Source organism: Eretmochelys imbricata, chromosome 2, assembly GCF_965152235.1.
Source record: "Eretmochelys imbricata isolate rEreImb1 chromosome 2, rEreImb1.hap1, whole genome shotgun sequence".
Classification (NCBI taxonomy): domain Eukaryota; kingdom Metazoa; phylum Chordata; order Testudines; family Cheloniidae; genus Eretmochelys; species Eretmochelys imbricata.
In genome coordinates, this window is record NC_135573.1 from 236,771,660 (window position 1) to 236,791,934 (window position 20,275).

General features: G+C 42.1%; 1 protein-coding gene across 1 annotated transcript in view; it reads right to left on the bottom strand.

Moving 5' to 3' along the window:
* The window catches only part of MKX (mohawk homeobox), a 50,765-nt gene extending 33,955 nt beyond the window's left edge, over nucleotides 1-16,810 (bottom strand). Inside the window, exons 1-4 of the mRNA XM_077809472.1 lie at nucleotides 16,629-16,810; nucleotides 13,722-13,881; nucleotides 4,985-5,138; nucleotides 3,387-3,722 (exon numbers count right to left, since the gene is read on the bottom strand). Coding sequence (XP_077665598.1) covers nucleotides 3,387-3,722; nucleotides 4,985-5,138; nucleotides 13,722-13,881; nucleotides 16,629-16,810 — 832 coding nt within the window. The remainder of the gene's footprint in view (nucleotides 1-3,386; nucleotides 3,723-4,984; nucleotides 5,139-13,721; nucleotides 13,882-16,628) is intronic.
* Between the last annotated feature and the right edge of the window lie 3,465 nt (nucleotides 16,811-20,275).

Below are 20,275 nucleotides of genomic sequence, written 5' to 3' on the forward strand. Positions count from 1 at the left end.
TTTGCTTCAAAACAACATTTTCTTCTGGCGTGTCTTCTACCATTATAAACATATCAACTTTGCTAATATTTTTTCAAAACTAACGTGCGAATCAATTTTCACTCACAGTTTATTTAAATGCCAAATAAATTGTTGTCATGAACTAAAATGCCAAACAGTTTGAAATTCAATTCTTGTCTGCTAAGAATTATTTATTTGATTAACACAAACTATATGGGTCAATAAATGTATAGTAAGCCTCACTTTTTAAAAAGTCATTCTCTAATTTTCTGCAATCAGAGACTTATGACTGACGTCAGAAAATAATAATCGGCTAATCTGGCATCACAAGAATGGATTGTAGCTATTATTGAGAACATGCATACATGTCTGCTACATGATTATTCTGGGAACAATGGAGAGGTGGAATTCTGAAACACTAAAACTTTCTTATTTTAACTCAAACTGTCTAGCAATCATTTTGGTAATTTCAAATATTTCTAAAATAGCTCTCATAAATGGACTTGAAATAACTTGAAAACACACACATTATTTTTTCTTATAACAGGCTCTGTTCTTGCATCTCATAACACCACCAGAACCCCTTTAATGGAATTATAAACTTACAGTTTAAAACAGCCTACCTGCATCTACTATTTTATGAGTAGCTCTGTACACATGGGAAAGAGATTGCATGACATTGCACACACCTGGCAATTTTCTTTCCACAAACTTCTGCTTGTCTCTTTTATAAGTGTAGGTAGAATAAAGTATATCCTAAAAGTTGTTCTGTTCTCATCAAAGACTGTAGCCCTCAAAAAGTAAATAAAGATATTTAAAAAGTGATTTAAAAAGATCTTACAATGAATTCCATATATGCCGTGGTTATTAACTTTATGGGGAAATATGCTGCTATTCGTACATTACAGCCCAGTCTGTTAACACTGCAACGGTTATAGTACGGCTGTCTCAGCCTTTCCATTAAAGACCCTATTTTTCACTCTTGGCTGAAACCTGACAAGCAAAACTTAGCCCAGTAGCAAATTTATTACATTTAAAAAAATCATTGTGACCATTTTAAAGTTACAATATAAAAGTATAGAAAATCCGAAGTTTACATGTCTAAGCCGCTGTAACTTCTTCAATAACTTCTGATTTAAAAACAAAACTTGGCAGGCGATTAGTCCATAATGTAGACCAAATGCTCTTGGTATGCCAAAAAATAATGTTAAATGATCAAGCAATTTAATTTTTGAATGTATTCACTATGCGTGCACCATTCCTGTTCTACATAAGATTTGATATTACCACACACTCTAAATTCATCATCCCCCTAAGATCTGCATGAAAGGGGTGATTGCTGTCTTCTTAGCACTGTACTTATCCCCTCATATTCAGCAGAGAACTCTTCACAGTGACAGAGATCCTGGGAAATGGGCAAGGGATGAGAGGTAAAGAGCTATCGACAAGTCAAGAGGAACCTGTGTCTTTCCCTCCCAATCAGCCCATCTGGAAATCCACAGCCTAGAGCCGTATGAACTTTCCCACAGAGCCCCTCCAAGCCATAGAAAAATGACCACTGCTGAAAGGATTAAAAGCTAAGTACAGAGTCCCTGGTAGGGCAGCTTCAGGTGGGGAGACCCCAAGCCAGTGGGAAGGCCCTATGCTGGTGCTGGTGAGATCAAAAGTTTGAGGTTCAAAATTCTACTTTTTTCAGGTACGGAGGGGAGCCACTGCCCATGTCTTCCATCCCCCCAAAATTGGAATAAGCTCCAAAGCAGAGCTCTTCTCCCCTCACCTCTCTCCCCCATCTGTGAGGCGGTGGCGGAGCCCAGAGAGGGTGCAAATCTTGCCCTAACATACACCCATTAAAGGTGGTGATTTCCTGACAGACAGCCTATTGGGTGACACAAACACATTTTTTCTTTTATTGTTAAGATTAAAAGAATAAATTAAATGTTAAAAATATTAAACCAAGAAACTGAGAGCAAAGCCTAAAACTACATGAGCGCAGTGTGTGGTGCCTAGGTAGTACAGCAACAACAGGGCCAAGCCACTTGCCAATGTATGCAGCAGTAGGAAGTGATTAACGATTATAAGCCCCAAGAGGTCATATAACCAGCTGCACACTGGGGCTGACTCATCCTGTGGATGACTGAGCCTGATGTAAGCAGGAAGGAAGGGATCCACATGGTCTGCTTGGGGAGCAGGTAACTCACATAAATATGCTCCCCCACTCCAAGGATGCCTAGGTGGATTTAGATCCTGATGAGGCAAGGGTGGTACTTGTACCCTAGCACTGCAGTCATGTGACTCCTAATGGAGAGAGAGAGAGAGGATGGCTGAGCCCCCTAAACACCTCAGGACTTTCCTTCTGGGCTCCCGCAAACTAGGGCACCCACTTCTGAAAATGTTGGCTGCATATATCTTTTTATGCCTACCCTGAGGGGGGAAAGATTAAGGAGTGTCTCAAGAGTTCTTTGTCATCCTCCCCCATCTTCAGCCCCAACAGATGCCCACCTCAGCCCCTGGGGCAACAGCTCTGTACTATCCATTTTAAAACGTGTCCCTGATATCCATTGTAAAATATGGTATTTACACCAGGGTAGCTTAATTTCATGGACAATCATCATAGAAGTGTAGGATTGGAAAGGACTTCAATAGGTCATCTAGTCCAGTCTCCTGCACTGAAGACAGGACTAAGTAATAACTAGACCATTCCTGACAGTGGTTTGTCTAACCTGTTCTTACAAACCACCACTTATTGAGATTCCACAGCCTCCCTAGACAATTTCTTCCAGCGCTTAACCACCCTGACAGAAAGTTTTTCCTAATGTCCAACCTAATCCTCCCTTGCTGCAATTTAAGCCCATTACTTCTTGTCCTACCCTCAAAGGTTAAGGAGAACAATTTTTCACCCTGCTCCTTGTAACAACCTTTTATGTACTTGAAAACTGTTATCATTCCTCCCCCTCTGCCCCAAATTCAGTCTTCTCTTCTCCAGATTTAAACAAATTCATTTTTTTCAATCTTTCCTCATAGGTCATCTTTTCTAGACCTTTGATCATTTTTGTTGCTCTCCTCTGGACTTTCTCCAATTTGTCCACATCTTTCCTGAAATGTGGCACCCAGAACAGGACACTATACTCCAGCTGCGGCCTTATCAGTGCAAAGTACAGTGGAAGAATTACTTCTTGTGTTTTGCTTATGGAATGATGTTCTGGGATGTATCAGGGGAGGGTGTTCTGATGATGACAATAATAGCTTATAACTATGTGATTGCACATGTATCAATAATGGGAGTTATCCATTCATATGAAGGACAGAATGGACACCTATATTCATTTTCAGGTGACATTAACAAACAGAGCCAACTGTTTTAAAATGATACATGAAGAATTCCTTACCTGTCCGGTAGACAAAATTGCCTTCAGTCTCCGATGATGATGGGGACACCAATTCCTCCTCAAATTCATTGGAACTAAATGAACCAGAATGATTCCTTTGTCTCGTTTTTTCCATCATGGCTGCATTAGTAGCCATGACATGTCTCAATGAGTCATTTAGATAACGATTCAATAAGCTACTTTTGTATTTGGGAGGTGAAACATAATCCTCATTGGCACTTGTCTCTGGTCTCACTCCTGTTTTTATCACCGAATTTTCAGTTTTAATCACAGTGTGGTGAACTGGTTTGTTATATCCCCCTTCATTTATATGGTTTCTTGGAGGATTTTCCCCATCTGAAGAAGAAAGATACATTATGGTTTATATAATATTTATAGAGTAGCCTTATCTGTGCATCTTTAAATACATATAACATGATTAAAGCTAGGCAAATAACATAACTAATGATTTCTCAATTAATTTCACTTTTTCCTGTTCACAAATTGTCCATAAGCAGATCATAATCTTCTCAAATGTTTTAGCTATTCTAAATTATTTTCTAACAATTTTAGAAATAATGCTTTGTCTGTAACTTTTATATGAACAGTGCATTCCATGCATTTGATATTTGAAATCTGAACAGTCAACTAAATCACATGGTATCTTTCAATACCCTGATCTGATTAGCTTAATTCTTAACATTGTGTTTGCTAAGAATTGTGAATTTGAAATTCATTTCCCATGAACACTCTGAAATATTTGCTTAAAATTTGCTCTTTAAACAATATTCCTGCAACTAAACTTTTATGGAAAGTGAACACAAAAAAAACCACCCGTGCAGATGAAACAAATTCATTTAAAGGCAAACAAATATTTCCATAAATGTTTTGCAGCATTGGCTCATTTCTAATATGACTACAGTGGATAAATACATATATCATGTAACAAAATTATTGGAAAATTATTTAAATGTATGATTACTATCAACATTCAGAAAACAAAAGTAGAGTGCCATATAAAAATTTTTCACAGCACTGCACTTTCATTTTGCTGAGGAGAGGAAATGTGAAGGAATTTTCCAAGGACTGCTTTTTCTTCTATGATCACACTACAAACCAAATCCTGCTGACCTTACTATGTGAGAAGTTCAACTTTAGTTAATCAGACTACTTTTGTTAATAAAGTGACCAAGTGATTTGGCCCTACCAGCATATAATATCACATAAACACAGGAACATTACGGCCCTTTGATTACAATTAGACTAACCATGTCCTTAAAGCTCATTTTTAAGTGTTTTGCTGTACCTAAAGGAGTAGGTCTGTTATTTAATACCCAAAGAACTACGCATTATTTTGTCTAATAATAACATACAGCAAGGACAAACAAACCTAATGTATGGCCAGATTCTCCCCCCCAGTTAAACTATGTAATCCTATTAACTATAGTGGAGTTACTTGTGTACAGCTCCAAACAGAATTTGGCATACTGCTCATGAAAAATAAAGCCTATGGCACTGAAAGCTTTTTGTGAAAGATCAGAACCCTTTCTGAAGAATCTGATATTTTCTAGTTTCACATAGAAACATGGAACAAAGTTAACATAAAAATATCAACAAACCTTCAGAACACGAATCATCACTGCTTACACTAAGTCTTTCAGCATTTCCTTGAACGTATTTGTTGTACAACTTTATTCGTAAAGCCCAGCTGAGATCTGGTTGCCGGACTGTATTCTTTAGGCGACGTCTTGCATTGGCAAACCAGTTTGATACCTACATAAAAACAAATGCAATGGTTTTCCTCAAAAAAATTACAAATCTGATCTGCTAATTGTTTTACAAGTTTCATGTATGCTTTGTGAAAATGACTGAAATGTATTCATATGTATCAAGGCCCGAGTGTGTGTTAAACTCAATTAATGAGAATGGAGAATTTTGCCTGAGACAGGAGTGAAGGATCAGGCCTTCAGTTGACAAATACTCTTTCTGAAGCATTAGCAAGCACTTGTTATTAATAATAGTCAGTTTTAATTCAACTCTTCCATAAAGTCCCTTTTATATTAACTTCAGCATCTTTGAAAAAAGATAATATACTGAAATTTTTAAAGGAACTCCAATATACTATTAGTTTTTTAAATTAAAGTCATGTTAGATCATCTACCAGTTGACATTGCAACATCTATTCTTAGACTATAAAGTATGTGTATAATAAAAGAGTAAAATATAAACCCTTTTCAATATGTTGACATAAATGACTAAATTCTGCCATTTGCTATGCTGGCACATTATGATGGATGACAAGAAGGTAAAGGGAGCAGCATGTAGGGAACGTGCCATGTTTAGAGTCACTGTAGAAACCTAGACATTGATCTATAGATAATTATCCAAAACAATATTTTTCGAATAGTTAGATATGAAAAAATGGACAAAAATTATTTAACACATGTGTTGTGCCTTCTGATATACACTGGCTCCAAGAAGTGAGACTAAAAAAGAGAGGGTTGCAATATTGTGTAGTACTTTGTGTGTTAATGAAGTGAAGAAGCATGTTACACATGCTATAGACTCTGACAAGTCACCTACATTGTGCAAACATTCCAAACACGATCCCATGTGTTTACAGTGACTTTGAATAGTCATGTTTGCAGTATTTGGGGAAATGCTGACTTTGATTCCACTTTCACTTAAATGAGTGTAAAACTGGAGAAACTTGATTGATATCAGTGAGCTACACTGGTGTAAGTAAAGAGATTCAAGCCGCCTACATTCTATAAATTTGGAAATCTCAATAGAAACTAATCATGTAGAAGGACTTTAGAGTGCAGGTTACTTCTGCCAGGGTTAATTGTATTTTGATTGGCTCTCTTCAGAAAGGATGCAAAGCCGCATGACTTGAAAAGCAGAATGTGAGGGATCTCTGGATTGTCCACAAGGCCCTCCCCTATGTTTGTGCTGTGAGAGTCCTAACACAGAGAGCTGTAGAAGAGGTGATTCACACTGATATCAGCATGATACCATGGCCTATTACCTTGCAAAGCCAGCTAATGCATGTTCAATCACCTGTAGCCATGTAAAAAGAAAAGGAGTACTTGTGGCACCTTAGAGACTAACACATTTATTTGAGCATAAGCTTTCGTGAGCTACATCCGATGAAGTGAGCTGTAGCTCACGAAAGCTTATGCTCAAATAAATGTGTTAGTCTCTAAGGTGCCACAAGTATTCCTTTCTTTTTGCGAATACAGACTAACATGGCTGCTACTCTGAAACCTGTCATTATGTAGCCATGTAGTAATTGTATCAGTAATCATAAGATAAAGGCTTAAGGAATGGATAGCAGAAATGCTAGAGACCTACAGGCCTAGACCTATAACAATAGCTTAAGCAGTTAGCATAAGTATAAGGTCTTACAACCCAATAGGAGTAATTACTCAACAAGTTAGCATAAGAAAGTAAACTAACAATGACCTTAAATCACAAGATGCCATAAGACTTTGTTTATTGTTTTGTAATAGTCACGAGTGTTTCGAACTGCTGGTAAGTGACCACAAGAAAGCAGTTTGTATCAGATTAGAGTACTTTTGGAGGGAACATTATCAGATGCTCAGCTGCAGATAACCACAGTAATCCAATTGATGTATATGTTTATAAGCATTGCTTAATTAATATATTCACCTATAGGATAAGGGCACCCCAATATTATGAGGGGGAATAAGTTAAGATATAGTAAAGGAGGGAAGAGCTATGCATACATATACATGAGGACCATCAAGGGCTATAAAACATCTCGTCTCAGGTATACCTACTGGAGTTCTTCATCGGCATGCCAGACTCAGAATAAAATATGTCTCAACTTCTAGAGCTCTCCCCAAGTATATACCTGAGATGGTGCGAGCCATCTTGACAACATTATACATATTATATGACTTTATTTGTTAGGATTGGTTTACTTATTGGACTAATTATTCTAATAATAAAACTTTTATAGTCATAGAAAGTCTTCCATGACTGGGAATGTTGTTGTCACTGCCATGGCCCATGGGGCTCCCAAAGCAGCAATTCTGATAATACTGAGCCTGATCTTGGGACAAGAACCTACCAAATTTCAGAGCACTAATTGGGGATTCTAAATTAATAACCTAGTCAATAACTAATCAACAGATCAGGCAACACAACAGATAGCAGCCTATTATCAGAAAGCTGCAGTGTGGATCTCAAAGATGGATTTGGCCTAGTTTTATAATCCAGCTATTGCAGTAAAGTATATAAACAGCACATAAGTAGTTAGCTAATTATTTTGATCGCTAATCCATTTAAGGGTGATTATTGGGAAAATAAACACTACCTGCTTAATTACAACTAAAATTTTCGTCCAGCTTTCTACCTAGAACTTAGAAGAGACTCGTTAAGCCTGTCACTTTGATTTTACTTAAATCCTATTTTACATTAAACAGGGCTCCGCAGCAACTAGTGTGAGCTCTGGATCAGCACTCTAATGCCACATTCATTGCTTTACAAACCCTGTTGTTTGCTGTGATGGGTTAGGAGACCAAAACTGTAGTTGGCAGAGAAGACTAAGTAATGTTTGTTCTGCTCCAAGGCTGCTTGTTTACATTCATCATACTGACACAGCAATCATTATAGTAAACCAGAAGGGATGTATTGGAATCCATCCACCTTCTAATGCAGTTAACAAACTCATTCCAAACTGTTCAGATGAAACGTTGGTCACCTGACTTTCACAGGATTTAGTATAATTCTAGATTCATATGTGCAATAATAGAGACTGATTGATTTGGGGTCCAGTTGAATATTTTAACAGTTTGTGCAATGCCTAAGAAAACTGACCATTTTCTCAGCATCCCATGAGAAACATATTGTTATCAAGTCAGGCCTGCACAGATTACCATGGTGCTATTACAGTGCCACGTACAGAAATGGTGTGACTCTTGCATAAAAGCAATTAGATTTAACTAAAGTGATTTACCCTATCAATTTATTGAAAACCTGACAGCAAACACTGTGGATATGTTCTTTCCATGCCAACTTTAAACATTTTTCATATTAATATGAATGAACAGTATATTCATATTTTAAGCCTTCCGGTATGAGAGGGTGAAATAATAATATTCAACTATTAAGAAATAATCTTAATTCAGCATTTACAGAGGAGACTTTTCCAAAATGTATAGTATTACAGATCCTGCCTCAGAAATACACTCTAGCTACTGACTCCCCCTTAGATGACTTTATACACAGATTCTGAACGGAACTACAAGACTGTTCACTAATGCTGAATGAAGATTAGGCCTATCCACCTAACAGTTCCTAAAATACTGTGGATGAAATCCTGGCCCTGTTAAAGTCAAAGAGAGTTTTGCCACTAACTTTAACTAGGGCAGGAATTCATCGTATATCCGTATGTGTTCATTCAAATGTTGCATGTCAAGTGTCCCAACAAGTCTGTTATCCTATGGCCTATGTTATACAGGAGATCAAGCTAGGTAATCACAGTGGTTCCTTCTGAGTTTATAATCTATTAATCTCTCTGCACACGTCATTACCACTATTAGTTAGGATTTATTTATAAAAGAAAGTACCCTAAACTAACAACACCCAAACACCCATTAAGATGGTTATGAATTATATTACTCTGTGTACATGAGGAAACTTAGCAAACAAAAAAAAATAATGACTTGCTTACAAGGCACTGTGAGAAGAAATTTGTGTTAGAATCCAACCAATGATTAAGTATGGTTACTCCATATTTATGCATAATAATAATAATAATCGTCATAGTATTAAAACAAGAGCCTTATGTGTAAACAAGAAAAAACAGGTGGATTTACCATAAATATGTTTGTCAGTCTTCTAGAAATTCCCCAGAATGGTCAAAAGTATTTATGCAGGCACCCAAGAAATACTGACCCTTTGGCTTTACTGCTGAAAAAATTATTCTGATTTATTATGCTTTTCTACTCAAGAAGAGCCAAGGATTTAGAAGAGGGATAATAGCCAAATGATCCCTTTTGCCCAAATAAATTATGTCATAGATATGCTTGTGTAAACGGTAATATTATTAAATCCACAGCAGCACATGACCAGTATATTAATCTTGCTATGGCAAACAATTTCTTATTAAACAATAAAGCCATTCATATTTCCTTTTGGAAAGAATATGCAGTCATTTTTCTTTTTTATTTCACAAGAATATTTAAACTAAAATTTAAACTAAAATAAATCAAATGCTGTGGTAATAGTGCAAATGAAAACATAACATATTCATGGCAAATTAACAGAACAAATTGCTGGATTCCAAACTGGAGTCTAATCTGTGGGGTAAATTGTAAGACAGCTTTTAGAAGTACATTGCTTTCAGGTCTTCTGCCTTCGCAATTTTGGGAGTATAATGTTTTGAACTGCTCGCCAAATGCTGCAGTAACTTACACCCAATGCAATCCTATTGACTTTACTGGGGTTCTTTAGGTATAAATCAGCACAGAATTTTGCCCAATGTGTTTATATTAGTGATTAGAAATAAAGGAGCTTCGTAATACCTTCCAAACCCTAGCTCTTCATACAAGTCTGCCTTTATTTTCTAAATTTCTAGGGGCCAGGAAATAGAACAAACCTCCTTTTAGTTTCACAGCACCAACAGACAAACAATTACTAAAATGATGGAAATTAATTAAAAAAAACCTGGGAGGCAGTGGAGGGAATTAAAATATCAGGACACTCGAAAATGGCCCAAAATCTGGCTAGAAAGATATTACCCTAATAATAACCCTCCCCTGCTTCATATGATCCTGCAGAAGCCCTATTGTGCAAATCCTGCATTTTGGAGGTTTGCATATTTGGAGAGAGTGGGCGAGATGTAGACTGGGCAAAGCCTGGGGACAGTCACTCTACTGTATTCAGCATCATTTGCCAGCCAATTGTAGAGGAAATATATGCAGGAATGAATGCTGATTCTGTAAAGTTAAGTAGTAAGTTCATACAGGTTTATTCTCCATGCTTGCAAACACCATGTGTGGGAGCAGACAGGTGCAGGCAAGGAGACATTGGCAGCACAATTCCACCTGTAACTATTCTGGAGTCCAGAACATAGCATAGAGGAGCTGGACTTCAGTGCAGATGCATCTAAATGTATGAGAATTATTTATCATTCTTGGAATCTCTGCAGGGTTGTTACAAGGTAATCATTCAGGAAAACAATACCACCCAATAAAACCAATTGGATGGTTCCCTGGATACACTGTTGGTGGAAACTCAAGGGTTTTCAAAGTATTGTTTGGCCTCCGATAGGATTGTCAATGCAGGGTGTGAACTAAGCCTGTCTGCAACTGAAGGTGAAACAGCTTCAGTAGATAATAAGCTTGAAAGACTAGTGAGAACATAACTACTGTGAACGCAGGCTGATATTCTAGGTGATAACAAAGGATGCTGTAAAGCTCTGAGAAACTGAATTGATGAACTGGAAAAAAGCTAAGATGAAATGTAAGACTGTTTAGAAAATTTGAAGGAATGCAGTCAGGAGAAAACATTACATAATGGTTCATGGTTCTTCTACATGCCTTGGCATTTGGATTACTAGATTAGAAGGGCGCTTATACAACACCCTGTTTGATATATCTGGAATATGCAACTCTTGGAATGAGAAATAAAATTTTCAAACAGATACAAATATATGGCCCAGAATCTGCCCTTTGTTGTACCTCTCTCAATTCAAAGTAACCCCACTGACTTCAGTGGAGTTATTTCAGATTTACACCAGTGTGTCTGAGATCACAACCTGGTTCTGTGTGTTTAATTCTCAGGGTTCAACTATTTTGATCTGGATTCCAGTCTTGTTCTTTTTTGGCATTTGAAAAGCATATATGGGATACTGTTGTTTTATTCTTCCAGGCGCAGGAATTACTGTGGAAGCCAGACATATATATTTATCTCTCATACAGATGCTATGGTACTTCTGGATTAAAAGAATACTACACCTGAATTATGGGAAAAACAGATGGAGTTTCTCTTTGATCTTGTGCTTCTGTAAATTAAGATAATAACTGATTTACATGATTCTTTAAAATGTGATTTTCACATAAAATGCCTAGGCCAAATTCAATCCCAGTGTAACTCTGGTGAAATCAATGGCCAGGGATTAATTTAGCTCTATATTATTCTTTTACTCTGCATCCTACTTAGAATATAAATTCTGTGGAACAGGGGCCATGTCTCACTCCATGTTTGTACAGCATCTATCACAAGAAGCCAGAGCCTGATTAGGGCTTGTGATTGCTACTATCATGTAAATATTAAATAATAGCAATCCAATACAGTTTGCTTTATACAGTTAATCTGTGGCACTTCTAAAGAAAAACAAACTTCTCTAATATACCAGCTATGTGAAATGATATTTTCTCCACACATGTATTCTGAAAATATTTTAAGTCTCATGTAAAAATACAGAAATGTTCTAAAGGTGCAGACCAATAATGGTCATATCAAGCTGTTGTAAGTTATAGATAGTGCTATGTAATGACATTTAAAAAGTCAGAGTGATCCTTTCATATCTATTTTTAAAAATTCAGATAAGTTGTTTCAACTATATCTTCCAGTTATAAATGGCATTTTCCAGGATGTAAATATTATTTTGGTCAAAGCTATGTTGCATTCACTAGTGCATTCAGTTCACACACATACTAAAGAGGTACTCTCTTCCAAGTACAGTTCATAGTACAGTCTTCTTTGAGGGAACATGCAAACTAATATTGGATTCCTATCTCCTTCCTACTTTTCTAATATTTGATGATATTTTCTACATGGATATAATCTGCTAAGTGGCACACAGTGGAGTACTGAGGTCCTGACCCTACAGAGACATACACACCTGTTTATCTTTATGCACCATGATGAATAGTCTTACTACAGTCAAGAAAATCATTCATAGTGTATAAGTCTTTGCAGGATCAGAGCCTGAGATAGCACCACCCCACAGCTGATACCATGTAATGCCATCATCTAACAGATGGTGCCAGATGAAAAAAGAAAATATAAGGAAGTAAGATTTACAAATCCTTGGAAACCAATCCTATACTCCTTTCTCTTGACACAACCTTCACGAATTTCAGTAGGAGTTTTACCCAGGTAAGTAAAACCAGATAGGCTTCCATATCTATCTAGATCTTATAAAGATAATTTGCATATACAGTCTTGTGAAAATGGGGAAGTCAGAATCATTAGATGCAGGTACCCTTTGTGTGTAACGGGTGTAATACGTAGTAGTAGTGATCTCTGTAGTTAGGACTGGATAGCTCTTTCCATTCTATCCCATTTTCATATGGGAAATGAACAGCTACTCATCACTTTCTGAAACATTTGTCTTTTGTGCTAAAATCTTCCATGCTTAGTCGCTGCCTTAAGATGATTTTTTAAAGACTAAGCAAAATTGCTTTCATTAATGAGATGATTTAAAAAGTATACCCCTTTCTCACAAAAAAGGAATCTCTTGCAACTTGTGTTTTAACAGTTCTACCATCAGACTGGATGAAGTTAGAAAGTGCAAGCGTGGTAGGGAAATAGTCCTGTTTGAGAGGAAGTATTAATGGTTTGGTTCTGAATTAGTTAAACAAGTGCTTGGAGTCCTTGCCTCATTCTTTGTTCCTGAGACCTCTCCTGCCCCCAGCTAGACTTTTCAAGGTGTGCCTGGGCTGAGCCACGGACTTTGCAAGAGACACTTGTCCAGTCACTAAGGTGAGCACTGGTGTTAGAGAGGGGATAGCCAATTAGTTGCATAGTGGGGGGGGGTTCTTATTATATATTCCCGTAGCATTGGAGAGAGCGATTCCATGCTATGGGCATTCTGTTTCAAAAGGTGTTACGCGCACGTGACCGTTTGTTCAGCGCACAACATTCAAGGAACGCAAGCTGCGGTGGCACGTGCAAGCTGAACCCCGCCCCCGTGCGTGTACCGCGCGTGTGCACCTTACAACGGGGTCTTTAATCAGGTGGTCACTTCGCGTTTTCAAATCGGCCAATATAAACCGCACCCGAACTAGAGTATTTAGTCCCGCCTCCTCAACCGTCTCCTGGTGAGGGTTTTGTGGGTGCCTGCTGCCTGTGTGTCAAATATTTCGGATACTGTCCGAATACTCAGGATAGGGTCACACCCAGCCGGAGTCAGGACTTCAGCTCCCTGTCAGCACCGGGGGTGGGGGGATACGTGGCCCTACACTTACACCCCACGGACAGTGTCACACGAGGGAGGCTGGCGCCCGGCGGCTGTGCAAAGCCCGCGGAGGGATGCCGCCGGTCCCTGACGTTGGCTGCTTTCGCCGGCAGTGCGCGGGGCGGGAGGCGCGGGGTTACCTGCACCAGGGTCATCTGGGAGCCGAGGGCCAGCAGGATCTTCTCGGTCTTGGTGGGGTAGGGGTTGTCGCGGTGCTTGTACAGCCACTGCTTGAGCGGCCGGGCCATGTCCTGCAGCGCCTGCCGCTTGTGCCGCACCTTCCCGCCGCTCTGCCGGGCCCTGCACGGGGAGAGAGCGGCCCGGCCGGTTAGTAACTCGCGGGGCGCCCTCTGCAGCCTCCCTCCCTGCGCCCGGCTCCACAGCGATGGCTGCGGCCCAGGGGCCCCGGAGCCGGAGTTCACTGCCTGAGAGCGGAGCACACGCTGGGTGCACACGTGCGTATCACACCGCACCACTACACCACGCGAGCTGTAGCTCTAGACACGTGTGTGTACACACGCCGCACTGTGCAGTACAACTAGCGGCAGGGGCGGGTGCAGCTACAGAATCTATAAACCCACCCCCGCGCGATGTCTTATTTGTGTGTGAACCTTAACATACAGTACAGGTAGAGTACGTATGCTTTGTGGGGGTGTAACACACAGGGACCCATGCACACCACTGCACGTGCGTGCCATATGTTTGCAGCAAAGGTCCTACAGCACATTCTGGCAAAACAAACAAGCAAAAAACCCCATTCCACTTCATCATGGTTTTCTACCATGAGTGAAATTAATCCCAAAGAATGATGACAACACTACGTAACAATACTTATGTTGACACCCAAAGAGTACTGTGTTCAGCAACCTCCGTGTCTGTGGATTAAGACATGGGGCCAATTGCCCACAAGAAAATACAAATTGCATTCTACTACACCCACTACTGTGCTCTCCATATTGCAGTGTGAATGTTTCCTCCACTTTGTCCGAAGAAACAAACTCCTTAGATTTCCACGACGAAGCAGGAAAATTGTGGAAGCGTTTCAGTGAGAAGCACAAGCAGAAGGCTGACCTTGGGACACTGAAGAGGGGAGGGAGGAATGTAAAACAGACAAAACAGAGATTGCAATAGAAAAATATTTAATGCCTGCCATAAAAACCCAGTGTCCTCCTAGAACATAAAAGAAAGGCGGTGGCAAAGGGCTACATATACCCGCGCTGAAGTATTAGATTGCTGAGTAACGTGAATCAACGACGTGTCTGGTACAAAATTAGCGTCCGTTATCAGGAGGTGTATGGTATTCGGCATCTGCAAATATTTTTGGTAGGTTTGTAATCGGCCTTTTCAGCAGGTTTGCGAGATCTAAGGAAGCCTCTGTCTTGAGCACATTTAGCGTTTGAAAATATTGCAGCACCCCTTCCCTGCCTAGTTTACATCTTTTGTATCGCCACGAGAAATATGTTCTTCTGTAGAACACTTTGGGAATGTACACTTAAAAATCTGGCTAATCTAACTGAGTTAATTTGCCAGTGATAGACAATCCATTCGCGCTACAACTTTAAGATGTTAAGCAGGTCCTGGTTCATTGGTGCACAAACCCTTGTTAAATCAAGAGGTCAGACAATCATCGTCTTGAAAACACACGTGTCATTTCCCAAATTTGCAGGCAAAAATCTCGGATTTGAAAACAACTAAAAGAGGAAAACGTGAAACTCTAGTTTAAAAGATTTAAAATGCTTAAGGAAATAAAGAGCAGAAACAATAAACCAAACGCAGAAGAACAAAAATACAATCGGATTAAAAATAGTCCAGGATATGTTCCCAATGAAATGCCTGCTACATCGTTAGCGGCTGCTACAGGGAGCAGGAAGAAATGTGATTTTGGTGTTGTAGTTCCAGACTTTGTCGGTAGGTGTCGCTGTCCGGCCTCGCCAGCTTTCTCCCATATTTTCCGGATTCTTTCGCATGTTTCCCGGTCTTTTAAAATACTTTATTTAAATCTATGTCTGAGTCGGCTGGTAATAACATTTTGATGAAACATAATCTCTGCCCTACCAACCAGCACTGCAGTTAAAAGTATGAGCTGATGCAATCTTTAAGGTGGAAATTCAGCAATAAAGCTCTTCAGCATTTTTCGTTTTCCTTATCTCTTTTAATGCCTTAATCCTTAATTTCTAAATTTAACCAAAGATTTATCACAACAACACTACAAAGTATATTTTATTAGACTTTTAAACTAACAAAACTTATTATTTCCCCTCCTCCCACACCACCTCCCTTTTCACCTGTTCCAGAACAAACATTAAACATCTGATGTTTTATCGCCAGGTGGATTTTTAGCACAGCTCTGTCTAATACCAATATTCCCGGTCTTTGAAGGGCTTTAATGAAAGCGTGATTATTTTAAAATCCTCTTGCAAACATTGTAACAAAACATAAAGTTCATTTTCTTTAGCTCAGCTTGTAAACTTAAAGCAAAAACAAATTTGTAGACAGTTTGATTTACACGGTTAGACTTTCTTAAGGCTCCATTTGCTAAAAAGATCTCAAGATATCACTTCCTAGAGCTCGTGTTTTATAGCTGCCCTATCTGGCTCATTTGATATAATGCCATGGAAAGGATCATTTATAGAGGGCTTTCCTTCTTGCTGGTCTGTTATCGCGTTAATTGTTGTTAACAATTGTTAATTGTTGTTATTGAGTTAATATTTTAAAACAAACAGTATAAAGACTTATTTTACCCCTTTTTGTTTTTGTATTTTTAAAAAGCAGGAGATAAGTAATCCAAAACAGAAGTACACTCTTTCACACATTCCAGTAAAACAAGATTGACACTGCATTATCTGCTACAGGAATTTCCACTATCCATGGCTGTGGAATTGGAATCTCAAGAGATTAAGGATTAAAAAACATATTCACAATCACCAGTCAAACAATCGTTTGACACCGCTAGATTCAACACACACCGCGCTTGCTTCGCTAGGTTCTGTTGTTATGTAGCGCTGCAAGAGTAACACAAATTACAGTGATCAGAATGAGGGCCATACCCTGTCCGCCTGTTCCGAAGACTGAGGTTGTCTTTAATTGAAGGGCTGTCGGGGATGTGGACTTCGGGGTGCTGTGGGCTGTCAATGACCCCCAGGTAAGGCCGGCTGTTACTTTCCCTTTCTTTGGCGTTTTCCTCAAAAAGCACTTGGCTGTTGAATTTGTTAAAGACTACGGTGTTCATGGTGGGGGGGAGGGCTGGTGGTCGGCTGCAATCTGCCTGGTTCTTCAGTTGCAGCAGACTCTGGTAAGTGGGAAACTTGCCGCTTGGATGTCCAGATGACTCGGTTTGTGCTGGAAAGAAGAAGCATCGGGTTACTCGAGGAAATCAGTCATATCACAGTAATTATTTAAACACGAGAAACATCAAGGCGAACTTGGCAGGGAAGGAGCTTTCTGCCGCTGCTTTTGCTGCACACGGTTCACTACAGAGCTCCATGTCCAGTCTGAATTGTTGCCCAGGTTGTGAAGCTGCTCTTTGTGTGTGAGAGCCAGTGTGTGTGGTGGGTGTGTGCACAGCTCCGTTCTATGTCCCTGATTCTCACTGGAATTCCTGCCCCATCATCTCTTCTCCTGCTGTCAAATCTCCCCCGGAGCCAGGGTTATCTAAAAGCCGTCGCCATCCGCGGGGCTCCCCAGGGTGTCGCAACAGCCTGGAGCTTCCCCTCTCCGCTCCCTCTCCCCCCAAAGCAATAAAAAGAATCACCTCTGTAAACTCAGGATGGTAAATACTTTACAGGGGAATTAGATTCAAAACACAGAGAATTAAAACATTGTTTTAATTCCCGTAAAGCCTGAAGGCTCGCTTTTATACAGAGGTTACTCGCGAGGGAGATCTACAGCGCAGGGCTCGTTGCTAACTAAGCTCCGGAGCCACAAAGTCATCTCTTGGGAGCTCGGCGGTGTGCCCCGCTATCTGGAGCTCACAAAGGCTGGATTGTGGGGCACTCCGTCCAGACAGGACCCGAGATCCTCAAAACGCAAGCGCAGCCCGGGGGGCAGAGCGCTCCGATCGCCCGGGAGCCTCACGCCGTGGGGACACGAGTGTTTCCCGAGTCACGGCGTGAGCGCGGGTAGAACACAGCGAGCCGCGTCCAGCGTCCGACCCGGGCGGGGGGCGGGGCGAGGCTTTAGGCTCCGAGGCGATCAGGTGGAGGGGCAGCTGAAACCAGCCTGGCCCGGGGAAGGCAGCAGGGGCGTGGCAGCCATAGGCGCTGGAACTAGTGGTTGCCATTATAGGCCTGGTTTGCAGTTTGGGTCCATGGCTCCGGGCACCCCCCACTATACAAATTGTTCCAGCGCCCAGATGGCCGTGCCCAGAAGAGAAGGGCGGGAAAGGGAAGGGGTTACAAGCTTCGGTGTGTGGCCCAGTCTCTGGCTAATTGCACCCCCCATCTGGCACTAAGGTGAGCCTGGGCTATTTTTAAGACGCGGGAAAGGCTGCGGCAGGTAGCGCCGCTGGACACCCTTTTCTTGCAACTCCCCAGGCTTATCCATGAGGCCGCGGTCCAGCCAGGCGGACGGACTGGCCCGCTTCGCGCCATGAACTCGAACGCCACGTTCTGGGAGAAAGGCGATGTTTTTTCTTCTGGTGTCAAAGCCTGTTTGGCCGACCCCTGGGGCGATGGTAGGGAGAGTCCCGCGCGCTTTGTGTTTGTTTTCAAAGCTGTCCCCTGCGCATTGACTTCCTCCGCGACCCTCTCACTGTACCGCTCTTGTTTTCCAAAAGAACAGCCCCCTTCCCGCTGCTGCCGCCCCCCCCCCTCCGCCACCCGCCCCGGGAACCTGCAGCCGGGCCAGCCCGCCCTCGCCAGTTGCTCCCGAGGTTGCTGCGCAGGGAAATGTTTAAGTTACTGTACACAGAAATTAAAAGACGGCCACTGTCAATATTTGCAAGGATGCCATTCAGACATTATTTGGCTGCTGCGTGTGAAATATGACTAGATGTCTGAATCCACTGGCCTGGGACGTGCACACTGCTCTGAGTGTGTGTTTGCACACAGATACACGTATTACAATTACACCGCTTCGGAGTTGCCACAGCTCCTCCTTGCTTCTTCTTTAGGAGCCTTTGGATCCCCACCATCCAAACTGTCCTTTAAACGCGGTAAAAGGATCCATCATCTGTTCTACCCTCACAGGGTTCATTTACCCAAGTGCTTATTTTGCCTGGTCCCACTATGAATCACATTTGCTTTCCTGTCCTAACCCCCAACAGAAAGCAAAGGCGTTTCCATGATCCAGCCGACGTGTTTTCAGACATCGAGGGAGCAAACAACACAACTGAATCTAACAAGCCAACTCTTCTGACACGGATTTTAAACACAAACTATTTGCCAGGGCCTCTTAACGGCACAAAATTACTTGCTAACATAATCCATTGATGCCCGCGGCACAGGACCCAGGTGTACGTATCCAGCACAGCTAGGTCCATCCCGAGTTACAACCGTATCCCGGGACACAAGGATTTTGCTTCACTTCCCCAATAGGACCCTGCTTGTGCACATTCCAGAGCAAGCTACCGTGCTGTTGTCAGTCCCATCAGACAACACACAAACACACACACACACGGATGCATAACAACGCCGGAGAACCGAAACACGGGGAAACCACCCCCTCTCCCTCTCCAGCAGCCCGGGAGACGTGCTCGCGAGGGGCAGCAGCCAGAAAGCCGGTTCAGCCGGGGATCCTGCTCACACGGCAGCTCAGCAGCGGGTCAGAGCCTGCTCCAAGCCAGGCTGCAGAGCCGCGCCTGGCCGCCAGCCTCCGGGCGGCAAGGAGACAATACCTGATGCCGGCGGGCCCGCGGAGTCCGCTCGGTGGGGAATAATCCAGCTGGGTCCCTACTCCCCTTCCCACTGTGACTCCCGCCGCATGTTTGCTACACACACCGCCCGAGCTCTGACCACACCGACCGCGGCAGTCGCTCCTCTTTATTTACCGAGCGGGGCCCCGGAACATGAATCCCGAAGCCTTCTCATGTTTCCCAGCTGCGGAGCTGAGCCTGCGAACATCCTCCCATTGCGCTATCCACCTTCCGGGGCCGTGCAGAGGGGAGGCTACCGGGCTCCGCGGCGATTCTCCTTGGCCTCAGGCTGCAGAGAGACCTGCCCGGCGGGAGCCTCCTGCTCCTTATTTTCTTCTGGTTTTGCTCCTAAAATCCCCGGAAAACCCGCCCTATCCCCCATTGCTTGCAAAGGAGCGAAGCCCCGCCGCGCTGCACGCCTGGCTCCTGGGCCCGGGGGACCTCTGGGGTCCTAGTTCTGTCAGCCCATCCGGGGACAGGGTGTCTGTTGTGGGTCGGGCTCGGGCAGAGATTAAGCGGGGAAAGCCGGCACATTCATCCCAGCCTGTGCTTGCTACCATCCAAACACCTTCAACACACAAGGTAACCCAGCAAGGTTTACCTGGCTGTTTGCTACGCAGGTGGAATCTGAACTCCTTCGGAGCAGAGGTGGGCAACCCTCCTACAACTGCCCGGGGCAGCGCCGGGCTGGTTAACCCGTTATTTTAGACCGACAGGCCGAGCAATAGCCAAGGAGACATCCGCTTTCTTCCTCTGCTTCTGTCCGCAAAGGAAATGTTTTGCAGCTCCAGCTGGCCAACAGCTGCCCTAATGAGTGACATCACTTTGTGTCACTGTGATGTC